General features: G+C 39.8%; 1 protein-coding gene across 1 annotated transcript in view; it reads right to left on the bottom strand.

Annotated features, from left to right (window-relative positions):
- Window positions 1-22335, bottom strand: part of Got2 (glutamate oxaloacetate transaminase 2) — a 110564-nt gene that overhangs the window by 77432 nt on the left and 10797 nt on the right. Inside the window, exon 2 of the mRNA XM_080282729.1 lies at window positions 6830-6986. Coding sequence (XP_080138855.1) covers window positions 6830-6986 — 157 coding nt within the window. The remainder of the gene's footprint in view (window positions 1-6829; window positions 6987-22335) is intronic.

Genomic DNA, 22335 nt, shown 5'->3' on the forward strand with positions numbered 1-22335 from the left:
GTATACACTGCTTGCAAATATGAGAATAGCATTCACATACATAAATGAAGACATGCTAAGATGGATAATAACATCATTCATTAGACCAACCCTGGAATATGCATCAGTAGTCTGGAGTCCTCATCTCAAAAAGCACATAGACAAGATTGAAAAAGTTCAAAGGGCCGCTACAAGATGAATACCAAGCTTAAGGGACCTAAGCTACGAAGAAAGACTAAATAAACTGAATCTACCAACACTACAGGAGAGAAGGAAAAGAGGTGACATGATAATGCTATATAAGTGCATATCAGGAAAGGAGAAAATAGACATAAATGATTACTTAACATATGGAGAAGCATCAGCAAGAGGACACTGCAAAAAACTGCATAAGAAGAGAGGTGATGAAGACGTAAGGAAATTCAGTTTCCCAACAGAGCAATTGATCAATGGAATGCACTACCGAATGAAATAGTGTGTGCCAAAACAATTCACAAATTTAAGGATATGTACGATAAATATGGTTTAAGACAAGGGACAGTACGAGCTTGACTCATTCCTGTAAAGATACAATTAGGTAAGAACAATTAGGTAAGGTAAGAACATTCACCCAGCATTGCAATTCCCCTTCATCTTCATATAACAGTACAGTATCATCTGCAAACAACAGTACAGGAAGTTTCCAAATACTGCCCTCTCCCATTAGGGCTGCTCCAACATCCACTGCCCTACCTTGTATCTCTTTTATAACCCCATCCATATACAGAATGAACAACCATGGACACATGATATCCCTGTTTCAATCCAACATTCGGACAGAAAAATCCACTTAGTTCACTATCCACACGCATTACAGCCATAACAGCCTCATACATACTCTTCAAGGCATTCAGCAACTTCCCATTTACTCCACGTGTTTTAATATTTTCCACATTCCTTATCTATCAACTTTATCATATGCTTTCTCCAAATCCATGAAGTGCACATGTAACTTCTTTCCCTTTTCTAGAAACTTTTTCACTAAAGACCTAAGGATGAATATCTGATCTACACGTGCTAATGATCACTAAAAAAGAAAAAAATCCTCTCTCTCTCTCTCTCTCTCTCTCTCTATGTACACTTACACACACACACACACACACACACACACACAAAAGGTCTGTTCCAAAAGAAATCAAACTTTTTTAACTTATCATCTGTGCCACTAGCATTCATGGGGACCTCTGTAGCAAAAAAAAAAAAAAAAAAAAAAAATCAAAGTATCTAGCACTCCTTTTCTGTTCTTATAGATTGAGAGGGAATGTAATGAAGTATACATTTCTCATTTTTAGGTCATTACCAGTATGTGTTATAGTTCAGGCACTACATATGCACAGGTTAAGTGCCATAACACCAACCATGGCATTAACCTGACAAAAATCGACAATGTCATTTTACTGTAAGCATTTTAGGCTTATGAGGTGAAAGAGGGTACATAAGTTTATGATAAGGTAATTTAGATGTCTCCACCTGACTTACAAATGAACAGCTGACCAAAAATCATGCCAAAACGAAGCACAAAACCTACTATTCATGGCTCAACTTCCTTGATATGCAGTGAGTAGCAGTCGAACACTGGCCATTCTGGAATATAACCTGCAGTTGTTGGGTTAAGCAGTGCACCAACTAGCTGGCTTAGTGTGACCATGACAGGAGAGCTGTGTAGCAGCGACTTTGAGTGTTTATCTTACACTATTCACATCATGCCACATCAATTAGTCATCGAGGTAAAAGCACTTGAACAGATGTGTGTTTAGCGCACTTGGAGAATTTTTTCCTACCTCTTCTATCATTTGGAATCGGCAACTTTCTGGGCAGATTTCAACTGTGGGAACAAAAAAAAAAAAAAAAAGTCCTCAGGGGCAAAATCTGGAGATTAAGGAGGCAGCTGGGGGACAACAGTCATCTTATACTTCGCCAAAAAGTCATGGCAAAGAAGCGACACGCCAGCACGTGCACTGTCATGGTGCAGCAACCAGGTTTTGTTTGTCCACGCCTCAGTCCTCTTCCTTCGCTCTGCCTCCCTCAAACACGTCAGAACATAAACAAAACTCTTTGATCATTGTCTGGCCATGTGGAACAAACTCACAATGAACAGTGCCCTTCCAGTTATTAAAAAAAAAAAAAAAAAAAAAAAAAAAAAAAAGGCATTCAACATCACCTTCACAGTTGTGCAACTCTGATGTGCTTTATTTGATTGTGATGACAATATTCCAGCCCAATGCTATGACTGTATTTTTGTTTCAACATTGTAGCCACACACCGGCGTTTGCGTTTCATCACCTGTTAATACACTTTTCAGAAAGCTTTTATCAGCCTTCGGATAATCAAACAGCTCTTGGCTGCCCATGACACAGTTTTCTTTTTGTTCATGTCAGCAGATGTGACAAATTTTGTGACAACATGATGCACCTTCAGCTTTTCAGTTAAAATCATGTGGCACAAACTTTTACAGATGCACACTTCTTTGGAATGTTCCTGGACAGTGGGAGACAATTTTCAAAAATCACAGCATATACTTTCTTAAAGTGATCATCGTCTGTTAGCGTGGAAGGCCATCCAGATTTGGGATCATCATCAGTAGATGTTCTTCCCCATTTGAACTGTTTGAACCTTTGTGACATTGTGCATGACTTAAACAATCCTCCCCATGAGCCTGTTGTAATACACTGTTTGAAAAGTCTCAGTAAAAGTTTTTCCTGATTTGAAACTGAATTTAATTGCAGCAAATCACCAAGTGCACTAACTTGACATTCATGCGTGTGTACCTCCATGTCTAAGTCATGTGGCGTAATGAAGTTTATGTCTGATTGAAGCTCAAGTGAGAAACGTAAGAAGTGAAATATTCTGGTACCTTTAATCCCCACATAAGCCTTCATTTATTCAGCTGAGTGAGATGCATAGGAAGTGAAACAGTCAGCCAAATTGTATCCACGGGTGTACCCTCCTGCCTTCAACCAAATGGCATACATCCACGTGACAGACCACTACACAGAGCTCCCATCACTATCACACTACCTTGGCTAGTTGGTGCACTATTTAAAAAGTTCAACTTCTTTTTGGACAGACTTCGTAAGTTATCAGTGTCAGTTATTTCAAACTCTGAGTTATCTCTCGACCTACTATTGATTACAGCACCAATCACTCTGTATTTGCATTGTTATATGGTGATAAAGATGGTGTTTCAACGACCTTATACAAGTGATAATTTTAGTTAACTCCAAGAACGTGTGGGAGACAATCACCGGCGCTGGATACATGAGTGACTGGTCGAGCAATAACGGGTCTTCAAAGGGATGATGCAGAAAGGCCACCTGCGCAGAGGCCTGAGATGAGAGTTCTGCACATGTAAACACTGGACAGCCATACTGAGTCAAACATCTGACTGTCAGCGTGCATCAGTCACCGTATCCACACAAAATTTTCATAGGCGGCCATCACAAATATCGTTTAGCAAATTCACGATCATTTCACCATCATTCTTCCGAAAGTTAGTCTTAACTTTAGTTCATAGTTATAGTGACTTATCACACAGCTATCAAGCGCAGAGCAAGGCTTGACTGAAACCCATTCCATAACTCCACTTCCTAAATCTATCATACACTACTCATTCATTCTCTGTGATCAACATTACCTCACCAGCACAAAACACCTCCCAGTACAGTACCCTCGCATCCAGCACGGTAATATTGTCATGCATGGGTCACGTGTTGGACCAAAAACGTGTTGGACTAACAATAGAGCTTATGGGGAAAAATGAATTATGTCAGCAACCCTCGGAAAAGTCACCCTAAATACCTACCATATACCTATACATATACTGGTACTATTGTAATTATAATAAATGGTACTGTGCTATGAATGATAACTAACCTTCTAGGATAGTGTTGGTGGGCTTGCTGGGAATGGGAGGTGGTATCCAAGGCTGTAGTTAGTCCTACTGGGTCCCCGGAGGATGGCTGCTGGCGTCACTAGCGGGTAATGGCTGTTGCTCCTCCTCAGCCTCCCTCATAAATCCTTCGAAATCAAACCTCCCTCATAAATCCTTTGAAATCAAACCTCCCTCATAAATCCTTCGAAATCACACTCAGAATCACCATCTTCGTCCACAGCCATGGAAGGTCCTGCTTCTGCCTGTCCTAGCACTGTAATCCTCACACTGTTGCCCGAGCCCCATCTCATGACTGTGGAAAGTGATCGCTGTCGCTGACTCGGTAGAGAATAAGGAGAAGCAACTTTGTTTATAAACTGGTATGCACGCCGATGAGAAGGGTTTCAAAACGATTGATATTTATTCTAAAATATTAATATGTATTCAGTGTCAGGCTAAATGTTCAATGCTGTAGTATGATACATTCTCTGTCGAGTCAACAGGGTTTTGGTCACACTGTTTGGCCGTCGTATGCTCGGCAGGAATCCAGCCAGATGAATTCCAAATGCCCGTGGTATCGTCAGCAATTTTACCACGTTACCGTTCCGATTTACCATCATATCCTCAGCAAACCTGGTATGAAGTGCCGTGTGATAGCCTTCAGCTGCCAGGATCTTGTCTAAAGTTTTTTATTATGATCACGTTGGCTTCATTCATGTCGTAGGCCTTGGCAATGTCAACTTTCCTCTCCCCTTTCTTCTTCCTCTCGATGCTTTCTAGCTTGGTGGCCTGAGGGAGGTGCCGATGCTTCCTGGGGTTCTCAGAAGGCTTCCAAGGCATCGTGAGCAGGGTAAAATGCAGTAACAAGGGCAGAAAATGCAGCAAGAAAAAAGCACCTTCCAATGCAATTATGCGACTGAGTGGCGCTGTGGCGGGAGAAATGTAAACAAAACATCACGTGACACCAGAAGCGTTTTTAATTGAGCGGCATCACGATCATGTCACGATAGCGGGCAGGGAAGGCTACTTGATCAGAAGTTTTTCATTGGCTATAATCATCATGGGAATGTCCAGTATGACCGTGTTGGACTGGGGGTGATTGTGCTAGAGTGAACTCTGCGGATTTCGCCCACTTCTCGGAGCTCTGTGCGTGTTATGCTAACACACTCGTGTTGCAGTAATTAAATCGTATTAAATAATAATAATTAATTGCTCTCCGTGCTGGACTCACGCGTGTTGGACGCAAGGGTACTGTACTCTATTTGATCGATACAAGGTCCATCCAAAAGGAAACCATGATTTTTAAATAGCTCGCCAAAAACCCGACATTGCAGGCTTGTGATGGGAGCACTGTGTAACAGCAACTTTGAGCTTAAGTCTAATCCAAAAGGAAACCATGATTTTTAAATAGCTCGCCAAAAACCCGACATTGCAGGCTTGTGATGGGGGCATTGTGTAACAGCAACTTTGAGCTTAAGTCTAATGCTAGCCACATCATGTTGTCTATGAGGTACACACGCTTCAGTGAATGTGTCTTTAGTACACTTGGCGATTTGTTGCAAGCTGAACAATGAAAGATCCTGAAGAGCAATGTGCTTGCGTGAATTTCTGTTTCAGATTGGGAACATTTTTTAAGGAGACTTTTCTAATGTTGCAACAGGCTTATGGGAAGGACTGTTTGAGCCACATGTAATGTCAAAAGTGGCTCCAGTGGATCAAACTGAGAAGAGAATCTACTGAAGATCCCAAATCTGGACGGCCTTCCATTTCAACAAACAATGATAACGTTGAGAGAGTGCACGCTGTGACCCACGATAATCACCTGACTGTATGCGAAGTTTCCAAAGAAGCAGACATTTGTAAAAATTTGTGTCACATGATTTTAACAGAAAAACTGCAGATGCATCGTGTTGATGCAGAATTTGTTCTACATCAGTTAAAAGATGAGCAAAAAGAAAACCATGTCAGTCAGTCAGGAGCTGTTTGATTATCTGAATGCAGATGAAAACTTTCTGAAACATGTCATAACAAGTGACGAAATGTGGGTGTATAGCTACGATGTTGAAACAAAACTGCAGACATCACAGTGGGTTAGAACACTGTCACCATGTCTTTAGTTTCTTGATATTACAAGTTTTCAAAATTACTGTTTTCAAATGTTGGTGGTAGGTGGTGGTGACCATCATCCACTCACTTCATGTGGCGCTGCCTACTTCTTCCTTATCCTTTATCATTCTTTTTCTGTGCCTGCCCTCCTCTCTTCCTATTTCTCCCATCTTTCCTGTCACTTCTTATTGTTTTTCTTTCCTTTACAGGTGGCTTTACATTGAGTGACAAGCCAAATGGTTTCCTGTAAGCCAAGAAACCATTTATGATGCTGGGTGGTAACCATATAACCAAACAATACATGCTCCCTACGTATCAACAAGTGGGTTGGCGGAGGGTTAGTGCCACTCCCCGTAAAACAAAACTCAAAGTCAAATGGCCACCCCTTATGGGATTATGGCATCTGGCAATAGATAGATAGACAGAAATTAATGTCACCAGTTCCTTTCAGTTTTTCAATCTTATTGTTATTAATGCCATCATTAATCAGGGTTTAATACGGTATGTAAAATATTTTAACACTTTTGACCCTCCTTTATTCACTGTCTTTTTTACCAATAACAGTGTTCATACTTTTGTGAGGAGAGAGCCAGTCTGTTTTTTTTTAATAGTTTTTTATTATATTGTACGACTGTTTTATTTGTACCCCTAATAAACAAACAAAAAAATTGTATTTTTTTTTTTTATTACATTATTTCCAGCATTAACTAATGATGTTATGTAAAATACTGTATAGCGCAAATATGGTACTAGTTCCAAGCACACTGGGAAAAAAACTGCTGGTCCATAATATTAGGCAGTTTGAGAAGCATTGCACTAGAGTACAAAACAAACCTTCCTGACAGAGGGCAGAACAAAGGGCTTGCCATTGTCATCCCTATACGCCCCAACACCAAGGTTCATCTTCTTAGCGCTGGTATCACGCTTGAAGGCTTCAGTCACTCCCAAGATGGCATCAGGAGGTCCCATCTCCACCCCAGACCACCATGAGCTGGAGACAAAAGCTTCATTTATATCATATACTTGCTGTTACCTTTTAATTTTATGCCACTGAAGAGAGCACCCTAGCAGAGAAGGATAGTCCACATTGTAATTCTTGCTGCCAGCACAATTTTGTTCAACTAAAAACTACACCTTAATAGAGACAAGGTTAAGGAAGGCTATATCTAACACCCCTAGTTCAAAAAGTCCCCTAAGCTGAACAAAATTACCTGAAGGATATAAATAACACCTCATCAAAAAGTGTCATTTATACGTGGCTCTTTCTAATTTACACAGTCATTTATATTTGGTTATTGCTAAGTTACAGCATCATTTATATTTGGTTCCTGCTACGTCCAGACTATTTATCAAGCTTTAGAGACCTTTTGTGAATGGGTTAGTGATCTATCTATCTATATACCTAGGCTGCTTCCCCCAAGGAAAGGGAGGTAGCCGAGACAGGACGACACACTCCCCAATTACTCATCCATTCAAACACATTCATTCACATCTTAGCCCCAAGGGGAGAACGGACAGATCCTTACCGCACCACACCGCACAAGGGTCAACTGCGCAATGCAATCAGTGATGGATTATAAAATAATTCACCCATCTCAAAAGCTACACCCAAATTGGAAAAAGAAAGTTAATGAAAATTATATTCAACCCCTTCAGTTTAGTCTCTCTCACACTGAATAACCTCATCTGGTGGTAGTTGTAATGCAGCTACAGCATCTTCAATTGAAAAGTGTGGAACTTGCTGCTGATGTTTGACCATAGAAAAGTCTGGCCAGGCAGACCCACTGTCTACAAGTATACAACTGTCACTATGGGGTCATCCCATAGCCTTCTTACACCATTGATGGTGTGTCTGCATCTTAGTGTTGCATTGTTGTATGTGCTGTACAGTGCTCCAAGATGTGGGTAATGCTGTGTGGGCCTCTACTACAAGCAGGGCATGTGTCATGTGGATCAAGGATGCAAGCTGTGACGCTTAGCCCAACCAGAACAACACCTGAATAGAAGCTTTGTACACTGCATAATATATTATGAAGTAATTTTAAAAATAAGTGAAATAAAGACATTGAGTGAATGGCTGTGCACGTACCAGCTGTGTGCATTCTGCATATCCTTGTAGTTATAAATTAAGATGCCATAGTTCCTATCTGACCTGCACCAAATCAACACATGAATACCAGCATCATATTTTGCACATTGTATTGTTTATGGGCAATATAATATTGAAAATGAGTGTAAAAAAGACACAGAGTGAACAGCTGTGCAGGTACCAGTTATATGCATTCTGTGCATTCTTTCTTTTACATCAAAATGTACTTGTGCCATTGGACACAAACCAGGACAGATAATCCCAACCTAGTGGATAATGACTTCATTCAAGAGGGCATGAAAAAAAAAAAAAAAAAAAAAAAAAAAAAAAAAAAAACTAGTCCATGTTTCACTGAAAATAACAATGCTTAGTGACAACTGCCAAAATAAAGACGAAGATGCATGATATCTAAAAATTACGAGAGGCAGAGATATGACCACACAAATTGGTCATCAGACATTGACGAAAGCGGCAGTTAGGAGCTGCCTCAATGCTGCAGCTGATGGACTCATTCCAGCTTTTTTATATTTTTTAACATTGGAACAGTGTTACTCCCTTATTATGTTGTTATCAAAAATCCAGTGGCAAAATAATTAATCATCTGGTAATACTGCACAGTACCAGTATTGTACACTGAAAGGAAGCTTATAGAAATGGTGAGCTATAATTTTATTCAGATTGTTCTCATGTTCAAAGGAAGGGGTACGAAGAGAATATTAAACAGGAAAAGAAACTTATTTACTTATTTTTTTTTGTCACCAATTTTTTTTTTTGTCACCAGTCACCCTTGGCACCAGCTTATTTTTCGTCGTATGAAGCCTAGTTAAATTTGGACAACATAAATTTCCAGAAAGGCCATTGAAACACCACTGCTACTACCAAATAACAGTGGTGTCTGAATCTGATAATCTACTTTGTATGAGAGCCACATAATTCTGTGCAGTAGCCTGTTCCATCCTCCCCTCTTCCCCCTCCTGTCATTACAAGACACTCTCACAACAAAACTATTCTCATAAAACAGTTGCCACACAAACATTACTGGACCCACTTCAGCAATATCCAACCTCCATTCCAACACTGTCAGTGAAGAAGCACCCCCTCCTGACATTCACTCATCAGAGGTATTGTTAAAGCTGATCAAATACACCCTGCAGGGCATCACCCAGCTTAGATTCAGTTTGGGTGAAATCAAAGATGAGACTGCTCCCTTGACCAAATGACCAGCTTACACAATGCCTGCCATCATTGATTCAGCTCATGTTACATTTCTATCTGTACTTACAGTAAAACCTCAATTAACCACATACATATGGGAGGAAGGAGTTGATGGATAATCAAAAAGGTCAGTTAATAGTAAATAAAGTCTACAAGAATTGAACTCGCCTTTTTAAATGACCTATCCCTAACCTACCACATGTAAGTCACTCTATTAATTTTTGTTCATTTGCTATTCACATTTCAACAGCATTTGCTTTAAAACAGTAGCCACTTTAATAAATAAATATGAACCAGAACCGAAACCATGAAGAATGATTGGAAAAGTCAAAGAAATAATACTGTAGCGTACAGGTACTCTACTCCATAAAACGATAGCACAGAGCAAGTCTTCTTTACAAACTAACATTATCTAGCACCTATGACTTACTCTCAGCTCAATAAAATGTTTAATGTTTGCTAGAATAAAATACTTGTGAAATTCCAATAATGAGAGGGTTAATGGCGTCAGTGATAACAGTCAGCCGAATACTATAAAATCATCTAATGTTAGCTGTATTAAAATACAGTAGCTACTAGTTAATCTGATTATAAGCTGGGATTAGCAACAGATGAGCAAGAGCCAACAGCCATTTTTATATCTGAAAGCTACATGAGATATCATGCTGTCCAGTCAACCCCTCTGCTGCAATGACATTAAATTTTAAGCTTGCCGCCAACAGACAAAAATACCAATGTTCAGTATATGTAAGTCTTTCAGGCAGGCAGATTACATACTGTATAGATTTCACCATTTCCACCAATAAAGGATATCTCCCATAAGATAAACAAAAGTCTGGTGGTGGCCTGATTACAAGAAGAGATAAGGTGAAGGGGTTAACATGACATTAATGACACACATTTATTAATAATTATGTTTAAAAGTGAAGGGGTTAATGTGACGTTAAAGACACACATTTATTAATAATTATGTTTAAAAATAAGTTATGTTAATCTCCCTAAAACTGTCCAAAACAAATTTTCAGTAACAGACTTAATCAATGCCTTGAATCTGGGTTATATCCTTTTAGCCAATTCTTGTTGTTACCAGACAATTATATTTAACACAGGGATGGTCTCTTAAATTGAAAAAGTTTATTAGAGCTACAGTACAGTATAATGGACTCCACTAATTGAAAATTTTCTTAAATTTTATAAAATCATCAGAAGAGGGCAAGACCAAAATGAAAAAGACATCCCTGGGCTCTATATTCTAAACACGTGGCACTACAATATACGAAATATACATATATATCACTTGCTGCTCGGATACTTTTAAATTCTGCACTTCTGTAATGTTAATAGCATGTTTTTGCTAATTCCATTTGCATATCAGAAACAAATGCAGTGCACACTGTACTCTGTCATACATCTATTCTGATTTAATATTATTGTACAGTACTGTGCTGTACTGTAAAATACATCAATAATTCTGCATGTGCATTAGAAGGGTCAAGCATTATATCCATGAACATCCCTTTACTTTCCTGATCAGGAAGACAAATTTAATTAGTGATGCAACAAGCCATCCTAAGCAATCGAGTTGAGAGCAATCATTATTTTCTACATTTGGCAGCTCCTCCACCATCAACTAATCACTGTTTTACCTGCCAGCATAATGCGACTTTTTTTTGCCGGACCGATGAACCATCATCCACTTCATTTGTGAGCCACTGAATGATCAATCAAAACAACAATATGTTACTGAAGGTGCGACATATCACTGGATCAAATAGTACTGTACCAAAGGCCTGCACAATACAGTACTGGGCACAACATCTTCATTATGCCTACTATACAAGACTTTAGGTACTATAATGAAACTATTTAGCCCAAGGACCAGTTTTTCTGTGTTATTCTTACTATATCCTGACAACTTTATTCAGCTCAGGATAGACTTCAAATTGGAAGGGTTAGATAAAACCCTAATAACCCCTCAGAATATGCGAAGCCTTCCCATATATGAATAAAATCATTAGGTGGCAACAAGAATAGCAAAACTAAGAAGGGCATCACTCAGATTCAGGTGATTAATGCTAACATATTGTAAGGTTAACAAACTACAGTACAGTAAATAATACTAAGTATCAGCAACAGAAAAATATGGGGTACAGTATATAATATGGGATCTAACTGGTACAGTACTGCACAAGGTCTTCAGACAAGTAGACTACTTGAACACAGTGCTTACAAAGTTAGTTAATAAAATTACCTTGGTAATGCAGCCAAAAATACTAAGGAAAAGATAAGGCATCCTATCTTATTATATACTGTACACGGAGTAAATGTGATTATCCGAGCAACACAGAGTTCATTCATTCATTCATTGCCAGACGCCATGTATCCCAAACGGGGTGGCCAACAGCTTTTTACTGGGAGGGGCACTAATCCTCCACCAACCCCACTTGACACGTAGGGAGAACGTTATGCCAACAGCATCTGGTGTTCCCAGGCGGTCACCCATCCAAGTACTAACCAGACCCAACGTTGCTTAACTTCGCTGATCCAATTATTTTACAAAATACTGTAACATGTTTCTTGAAAGACCAAAACTTAACTGTTCACCACTTTATCTTCCCTAGCCTCCATTCCACCTGTCAAACTGAAACTTGTTACGCAGGGTCAAAGTGATACAGTAAATTGGGTGGCCTTCCAAGGTTACTCCTACGGAAATTCACTAAACCTTACTGAAATCCAAAACCACCATGCCTGATGTCCACAGCCACCTACAATACCACAATACTGCCACCAATATCATACAAAAACACATCATAAAACAGCACCAGACCAGTTATCAATGTGTAATACACTGTCTTCTACGAGGTTAGAGCACAAGTTTCAGCTGCCAGTTCTCATTTCTCTTAATCACTTTACTGACTGAAAGGTACCATCAGGGACGACAGCTTAACACTACAGATTTACTTAACACCTCGTACATACCACCATGGAAGTAGACAGATGTGATGGGATATCACTGCACTCACATCATTGGCACAACTGAATAAGGGAAAGGATGCCTTCCAAATGGGGAGTTTGTTGGACAAATAAGACAGACAACTGGCAGCAGAAGCTTCTCAGACAACAATGGTGTATCTAGCAGATTCTGGACTGATCATAATTCTTCTCCATCATGGCAGTAGTTAAAATGGGAGAGGGCTAACCATGGACCAGAACAGGGTGTTGAAAAATGGCAATCACTGAAGCAAAATATATATCAAGGCCTGCCTGTACAAGAACTGAAGTGAATGTCCTTAGTGAGATGGTAGATTATGGACATTGCCTGTACAGTCAATCCTTGAGTAACATGCGGCTGTGTAACGCATTTTTGTTCTAACGTGGTCAGCATAATCCAGCAGGTAAAAATCAAGACGGGAAAAATTTCAAGCTTATGCGTGAAGTGTCAGCTGGCCTGGTGATGTAATCTGAAAGCCGTGGTTACATCACCTGCCAGATTCGCCATGACTGGCCAGCTTACATCCAGGTACTTGTCCAGGACACATACCCATATACTTGGTTCTTTCCAGCAACATCTCAACAATGACAACAACACTGGGGATAGGGGGTGGGGGAGAGTGCCCTAATGAGAGAGGGCAGCATTTGGAAACTTCTTGTTCTGTTGTTTGCAGATGATATTGTATTGTCAAGTGAAGAAGAGGGAGAACTGCAAGGCTTGGTGAATGAGTCTGGGACAGTGTGTAAGAAATGGAATCTAAGGTGAAGAAGTAAAGAGAAAAGTTGTTGTCTTAGAGAAAACGGAAGTCACTGAATGCACACTGAGGTTCAATGATGAGGATATGGAAACTATGAATGCGTTTAAGTACTTGGGTAGTGTGATGAGTAAGGATGGAAGTTTAGAGGATGAAGTGCTTGAAAGGGCACAACAGGGAAGAAAGGTTGCTGGTTCTTTGAAAGCAGTGATAAGAATAAGAGAGTGAGCATGGAAGTAAAAAAAAAGTCGCTGCACGACAGTACTGTGATACCACTTCTAATGTATGGAGGCGAAGCTAGGACCTTGTTGGAAGGACACAAGTCAAGAGTGAGGGCAGTGGAAATAAGTTGTGAGAGGAGCATGTGGAGTTACATGGAGAGACAGACTGACAAATGAGGAAGTGACGCAGCACTGTGGTGTGGATGTAGATGTGCCAGAAAGCGTTAGAAGAAATACAATGAGGTGGTTTGGTCATGTACAGAAATGGAAAGTGAGAGACTAATGAGGAGAATGTATGAGAGTGAGGAGGAGGGGGGAGAGGGAGGGGGAGGCCAAGGATGAGATGTAGGGATGGAGTGGAGAGGTACCATAAACTGGGGTGACTTTAGGTGATTTTGAGGGTTTTTTCAACCTGCTGCAAAATATTTGGGACAAAATACAGATGTTAAGTATTAAGTATGTGTGTGAGATGGTAACCTCTCAGTACCTATCAGCATGAAAACCTCATTATCTCCATTATTCTAGAAAAAAATAGTTCATAGGTGTCTGAAGTCACCCCCACTTTGGGGTGACTTCGGACGGCCCTGGGGTGACCTCGGACATCCCTTTAAAATATACTGAAACAGGCCTCCAGTAGCTCAGTTGCATTTCCGGACAAGTCTGGGGGGACTTCGGACACCTTGGGAGTTTTTTAAAAAATGCTGAAGAAATTACAAAAAAATACAGAGCCGCGGATTTGAATATTTTAATGTATCTGTTGGTGTTTTCAAAGAAAAGATTCACTGACAATATTAATAAGAAATTTACAAGCTGATGGCCTCCTTTTAAGTATAATATTAAAGAAAAAGCATCAAACTATACTGCAAAATTTAGTTTTTGTGATAATCATCACCCAGCAGTGCAGGGGAATTTTTGTAAAATGACTGAAAAAAATTGGCATTTTCTGAACTTAAATAGGACGACACTTTCAAGACTATTGGGATTACAAGCCTGTCTGCTAGTTTAAGGCACTACATGAGCTTGAATATAAAGAGAACATATCAAAATGTAACAGGAACTTTAGTTTGAAGAAAAAAATGGACAACAGTGGTTTGGAAAAAAAAAAAAAAAAAGATACTTCTTTAAGAAAATATATTTAAAGATAATATCAAAAGTTAAATAATATCTCTTCTCAGATTAAACTAACTAAACTAAATAATATCTCTTCTCAGACTAGAAAAATGAAAAGAATATACGGTACCATATCTCTGTCTCAGACTAGAAAAATTAAAATACAGTAACCCCTCCAATATCTGGATCAATAGAGCCATAGGCAGGTCCGGATAGTGGTCCTGTCCGGATATTGGGCCCCAGCTTATGGACTTGTACTTATGGACCCTAACTCTGAAAAACACCTATACAACTCCCTCTGGACATGCATTGCACCTATTTAAGACCCAAATCACACCAATAAGGGACATAAAAGACTGAAATAAATGCAAAAGAACCATAAAATGAGGTTTTAGAGGTGAGTTTATACAATATTAAACATTCTGGGTACTTACAAGTCCCTTGCTCTTGGACTGGTTTGAACCGCCAGTTTGCAGTCCACAGTTAATCCTCTGCACTCTAAATTCTAATTTCTTAACACTGCACAACACTGTAAATTCCCGTGTGTTCTAGTGGCAAGGTATTGCAGTTTATTCACTGTTTATTCACAAAAAACAAGCACCTGTAGCTTGCACTGTTATGAGTATCTGCTCTCCATCGGAGTTAAGCTGTGACTGTTGATGTTGGTGGGGCAACAGAGTTGCCAGATCGCAACAGCCACATTACCAATCTCCTCAACTTTCATTGTCAAATATAACTTTTCATTACCAAATTCGTAAAGCTAGCATATATTCTTCACTAATTATATATACAAGTGGAAATACATGTAATCACTCTCCTTATAACTAACACCATGTTGATTATTTTCACACTATGTAGGGTAGCAGATTAATCAGAGAGAGCAAACAATCCACCATCTCCATCCTGTGTATCCTCATACATGTGAAAAATCCATTTGGTAATGCATTACAGTATTCTAATTCATTACCAAACGAATTTTTCATTATCAAATTGGCCCACAATTGGTAATGAAAAATACCAAATGGCAACCTGACAGGGGAGGGGGGAGGGGGAGGAAGGAAGGGGTGAAGGGACCATGGTGTAACAGCTGTTTGGCGCCAGGCGGGAATTTCAAATTATGGGAGGGAAAAAAAGTCAGATTTTTTTCGAATTTTTTGCGGTTTTTGGCCCATTTTGGGAATATTGGATCCCAGGAGGATTATGTCCGGTTAGTGGGGATGTTCGGATATTGGGCGTTCGGATATTAGAGGGATTACTTACTATACACCTGGCATTCTAGGAGATCATGGTGATTTAGTGTGGCCATGAATTAACAGCATGGTCAAAAATCATATGTTCTCGTTTGTCAACGAGTGGTTCCTGCAAGTACATTACAATATATGTGACTCATCTATGACACACATTTCATCACCCGGAACGTTAGAAGTGACAAATACGTTTTTTGTACCTATGACATGTTTTAAGAACCAAACTTTCAATGTTGGCACAACATCTATGACTATAACTACAAAATATTTCTTCTTCTTTCTTTTCTCATCTGAGATTTGAACAATTACCCATTCACGTAGCTTTGGAGTACGCTGCACATCTGTCTCTAGTTAAGTTGTAGTGTCCAAAGTCACCCCTTTAAATCCCCAAAATGCATACACAGACACTCACGTCACGTTTTGACATTTAAAGCACAGATCTTAACCCTCCTTTTGTTTCAATCTTCAAGATAGAGATTAACACAAACCTCTGAACCTGTAGAATCATGCTATGTGTTATGACTCATTACCACCAGAGAAAGTGTTGCAGTTCAGATTTTTCAAAAAAATTTAAGTTTTTTCTGCACGTTAAAATTCACCACGGAAACATTAGCTTAGAAAGAGATAATTATATGGAAAAATGTACAGTACCAATGCAACGTTTTGCTGTTAAAGGAATTATTTTTGCTTCCTTCTTTTAGCAGTTGTGTAGCATTTAAACTTTTTACCCAAATACTTGTAGTGTTCGAATTTACCACGTGTCCAATGTCATCCTGGTTGACGGTATGTGAGAGAGGGGGATGTAAGTTGAGGGGAGGGCAGCGAAGTGGTGGGGGACAGGGCAACATGGAGGTGATTTGTTTATGGTCAACTCTTATGGGATTAAGGCAGCAAGCAACAGATAGATAGATAAAAATTAAAATCTGCCAGGGACCTGTGCATGCTGTCCCTTTGGTGTTGCTAAATGTTCCTCTCTCTCAGTCATAGCAGTGCACAGAAGTTAATGACATTAGTGCAAACCCTCTACAATACTTAGTAACTCCATATTCCGGTATTCCAAAATATAATTAAGTTGTCTAGATTTCTCCTTCAGAGGTCATATATTACTGTACTTACATTACAGTACAGTACTGCAACTACTCTGTCGTAGGTGGCAGAAACCATCATCCACTCACTTTATGTGGTGCTGCCTACTTCTTCCTTCATTTCTTTATCAATCTTTTTTTTGCGTCTTCCCTCCTCTCTTCCTATTTCTCTCATTTTCCCTCTCACCTTTTGTTACTCTTCTTTCCTTTTCAGGTGGCTTTACACTGAGTGATAAGCCTAATGGTTTCCTGTAAGTCAGGAAACCATTTGCAATGCTGGGTGGTAACCATATACCCAACCCATGTGTTCCCTATGTCAATAAGTGGGTTGAATGAGGGTTAGTGCCCCTCCCCATAAAACAATTAGCTCAAAGACAAATGGCCACCCCTCAGAGGATTCTGGCATCTGGCTATAAACAGATAGACAGATGGGCCATAACTACTGTTGGCTGTAACTGCACTTAAATCATAGTAATTATGGTTTTGTACTTTTACTGATACTTTCATAACTATCACCTGTCTGACGACTGTGCTATGCATATAGAGCTTAACATATCAGTAATTTCACTAACTTTCCTGCTTAGCTTCATAAGTGCCAGTACTTGCACCATACCATTAAGTCTTGTTAAGTGTGAAGTGAAGGAGAGTTGTGGTGTGGATGTGGATGTGATAGGAAGCATTAGGAGAAACACACTGAGGTGGTTTGGCCATGTGGAGGGGATTGAGCGTGACAGACTGATGAGGAAAGTGTATGTGAGAGAGGGGGAGAGGAAGGGGGAGGCCAAGGACGAGATGGAGGGATAGGGTGGAGAGGTATATGAGATGGGGGGTGTGAGTTGGGAGTAGGGTAGTGAAATGGTCAGGGACAGGGCAACATAGAGGCATTTATCTGTGGCCACCCCTTATGTGATTAAGGCGTCTGGCAAACAGAGAGATAGAAGTGTGAAAACCTGTTTCTCTTTCTTAATACTTATTCACAAAAGAGAATTAACCTAATCTGACTAAAGTTATAATAAAAATCACATTACTGTAATGTTAAAAATCATTACTCTAACATCAATACAATTGCTTCAAAACAATGTCTCTAAATATCACAACATTTTTCTGCCAGCTCTCCTCCCCAGACCCCAGTGGGGGAGAGGGGTCTTCTACTGAAACAAGAACATTCCCCCCCCCCCTCCCCTGAGCTAACTGCCTCACCTCTTTGATGCTCAGCAGTCATTAATAACACATGTTATCTACTTTAATACTGAACGCTGATATGTATTTTCATAATGAAATCTGGAAAAGTAATTTGGGCACCGAGAAATAATCAGAGACAGTTTTGGCGAGAATTAAAGTAAAATTAAATTTTTGACAATTCTGACAATACAGTACTGAATATGGTACTGTATCACAATACCGAAGATGGTATGTATCAAGTATCGTCAAAACTGGAAATCAGCTGATCGTATAATCATGTTTCACTCCATTATAACATGCTGTGTTAGCCATGCTATCCATATGACTTACATGAACTATTTACTTGATTCACCACAGGAGCCTATACAGTTTTTCATTTAGGAAGCCAACACAGTACAGTAAACTCTCAGTTATCCGATGTAATTCAGCCAAGCTCTACACTGGTTAAAGCAAAATGCCAGATACTGCATAGTACCCCCACTCCCTCTAATGGCTCAACATTCAGCAAGGAGCAGGACAATGTGTTACTATTCGCCTCAACCCTCTATCCTAAAAACTTTCCCATGAGTAAAAGATGAAAGCTAAGCATAAAATACAATACAATACTGATACGGTATGGTAATACTGTACGGTACAATCCCAGTCAAAGGGAAGCTTGGAGAATTTACCTTCCAGTTACTTATTATTCCCAGACATCTGATATATACTGTATTCTTATTCACAGGCTATATCACTGCGGTATATACAATACCACTAATATCCGGGGCCAGACAAACAATTTCATTTGAAACATAACCTCCTCTTAAATATACCCCATGGATGTAACACACAAGATTACAGTGTCTTCCAGGAGTGCACAATGCACATGCTAAGTTCATCTAGTTAAACATTTTTGTTACTATACTAATAAAACATGAAAACATAAACTAAATAACTTTGAGCATTTCTTGGTGTACTGGTGATTAAGAAAGAAGTGTTGTAAAGTAGAATTACCAAGACTCCCATGCTCAGTCATGTACTACTATGGCCCCCCTAAGTTATTCCCCAAATGCTTTCAAATTGAATTTATACATCATCTTTTAATGCGTTTGCACTGGCAGAGAAGATAATACCTAGCTGATAGAAATGAAGATCTGCTTTGCTGGATAAAAATTACTGTGCTTGCAATTCGGACGTATTTACTGTATTATCTGCATACCAGCTGAGTGAATACAGCAGTCAGACAAGGAATAAATTAGCAGGCCGCGGCCCTATACATAACTGTAAGCCAGAGAGTCGTGGCAGTTCTACTGTATAACACTTCTTTCCTAATCATCAGTTCACCAATAAATGCTCAAGATTTATTTCTTTAGGTTATTTTTCTAAGCATGTCATACATATTTACTGTAATCTCTGCAAAACAGCTAAGTAGCGAGTGAGGGGTGGAGTGATGGCAATCAAGTGAGGAATAAATTGGTGGGCCACAGTCAGCTGCATAACGGTGTGCATGGGAGTCATAATAATTCTACTTTACAACACTACTTTCCAAATCAGCAGTTCAATAAATGATCAAGATTTCTTTACATTATTTTTCCATGCTTTTATGAGTACAGTAACATTTAACAGAACCTACATGCCAAGATACTGTAAGATGTTGCAAGCTTGTTGGTAGTTAGAGTCAGTTCATTCTGTAGAAATCCATATGAGTACCACACACTTTCCACCAATGAAGAGCATGCCTTTTTTTTCAATGGATTTATTCATCTTGTTTTTCTCAACCCTCTATCCTAAAAACTTTCCAATAAGAAAAAGATGAAAATTAAACAAAATACAATACAGTACTGATACAGTTAAGTAATACAGAACATGGTGTACTACGTACAGTAGGGCACTAGGTTTCACGCATAATAGGGACTGTGAAAAGTGCAACGAAAGTTGATTTCACCAAAGCTGGGGCACTGACCTTATGGGAAATAAGTTAACAGGGACCAGGCACGTAAGAAAACTCACCCTCCTAGTGTATTTCCTACTTTTAGTACATCCTAAAGTTACCGTAAATGTTGCTATTAACACATTAAATCATAAAAGTAACTAGGCTAACAATAAAACAAAAACATCATAAAATACAGTACATTTAAATATAGTAAATATTGGCAATATTATTTAGCTTAAACATGTAACACAAACACTCCCAAAATTCAAACTTAACAATCACTAGAAAGACTAGGGTGAAGGGCTTAATGGACTTAATGGATTTGGGTAGGGCTAGTGGGCCCCACCACTGCCTCCAACACCATCACCATCATTGATTCCAACACCGTCTCCATCTCCACCACTGATTCCAACACTATCTCCATCACCACCACTGATTCCAACACCATCTCCATCACCACCACTGATTCCAACACCATCTCCATCACCACCACTGCCTCCAACACCATCTCCATCACCACCAAAGCCTCCAACACCGTCTCCATCACCACCACTCCTTTCTTGTTGCGCTCTTTGATGCAGAATATTCACTGTTATACCTCTCCCTTGAAGCTTGTCTCACTTGCTCCTCCACAAAGTCCAAGAATCCCTCACCGAGCATGAGGTTGGCCAAGACTTCAGGATCTGGGCAAGTGTCATGTTCTGAGGATCCCTCAGCTCAGAATGGGACCTCCATTTCCCTAGCCTCGTAATCATACTTACATTTTTCACCCCCTTGTGGTAGTCACACTTCTCCTTCCTTTTACTGCCTGCTGCTCCAGGTTCACGCCTTCTTTCACTGTTTCCACTATCACTCGGTCCACCTCCGGCTCCATCTGATGCGCAAGATTACATATTTCCATCAAGTACTAATCAGGTGGTTGTGACCATCATCCACTCGCTTGATGTAGTGCTGCCTACTTCTTCCTTAGCCTATATCATTCTTTTTCTGTGCCTGTCCTCCTCTCTTCCTATTTCTTCCATCTTTCCTGTCACTTCTTATTTTCTTTCCTTTACAGGTGGCTTTACATTGAGTGACAAGCCAAATGGTTTCCTGTAAGCCAAGAAACCATTTACAACGCCGGGTGGTAACCATATAACCAAACCATACGTGCTCCCTACGTGTCAACAAGTGGGTTGGTGGAGGGTTGGTGTCCCTCCCCGCAAAACAGATAACTCAAAGTCAAATGGCCACCCCTTATGGGATTATGGCATCTGGCAATAGATATATAGATAGACAGACTAATCAAGGATGCGAGAGTGTACCAGTCAACTTGCGGACACATTGGACACACGTGGAAAGCAGGTCAAAACTGAGTGTTGGTGCTAGTGTTGCCGTGGTGAGAATTTGAAACTTGTGGTGCCAGAGGGCGCAAAAATGCATTTTTTTTTTTTTCCCGAATGTTCAATCACAGGAATATTTGATAGCTGCTGTAAAAGTGCATTTCGTCACTCTTGATGTCGCAAAACCTGGTGCCATACTGTACTCACCTAGTGTTGGCATCAATGGAGGGTAATGAACACCATGCAGTACAGTTCAGTGCACTTAATCCCGTGTGGTCTAGTGGAAATAATTACGTGTACAGTAACTGCAGAATCGCAATAGTGCACTAGGACATGAAGCACTAAGAGGCTACAAGCTTTGCAACAACAAGCAAGACATGGGAGGCCACACATTAAGTCCTAGCACTAGGGTTTTGCCACCACAAGGTCACAAGAGCAGAGTGCCTAAATAAGTCTTCGCTGAACAAGATCCACGAGAGACAGAGAGTAGGCTCGAGGTGCTGGGGGGAGAGGGGGGGGAGCCACTCCCAGAACGAATTATGATTGGCTGGCATGTTGTAGAGTTTTCCCGGGTGCCAAATTACTACCACCTATGAGCAGTTGGTAAGCCTCACATCCCGACATTGCATAAAACCGTTTGTTACTTTCCATTTCAGCACCGGATGTTGCATAACTTTGCTGGATATTGCTTTACTCGAGCCGACCCAACAGTACCAGATATTGCACTAGGCCAGAAGTTGCGACAACAGACAACTGAGAGTTTACTACAGCCATGTGTGTGTGCATTATGAAGAAGTCAGTATTAGTCAAAACACCTCAGGGGCAACACTGACAAATCTTCATTAATTTTAACCAAGTTCAACTATGTACAGCTTTCAGTGCTCGCAAAAATGGTTATCAGAAAGATACTGTTGTCAATAAACTATACAGATTAGTAAAAAAAAAAAATCAAGATGACAGTAGCATATTGGTAACTACAGTTGAAGGAAAAGTAAGGACTCTGTCACATATCTTCGCCAAAGAATTCACTTTTGAACAAGATCAAGACCCATTGCCAAATCTGGTATCCAACTGCAAAACTCCTCTCTCAGATATCAAAATCACTAAAGAAAATGTTCTGAGTAAAACTGAAAAACCAGGTCCTGATGGCATCCACCCCAAAGAAGTTGAAAGATATGATGAATGAAATAACAATAGATATAAAACAATGC

This window comes from Coenobita brevimanus, chromosome 94 (assembly GCF_032717465.1).
Source record: "Coenobita brevimanus isolate Jiangsu-jjx chromosome 94, ASM3271746v2, whole genome shotgun sequence".
In the NCBI taxonomy this organism is placed as follows: Eukaryota; Metazoa; Arthropoda; class Malacostraca; order Decapoda; family Coenobitidae; genus Coenobita; species Coenobita brevimanus.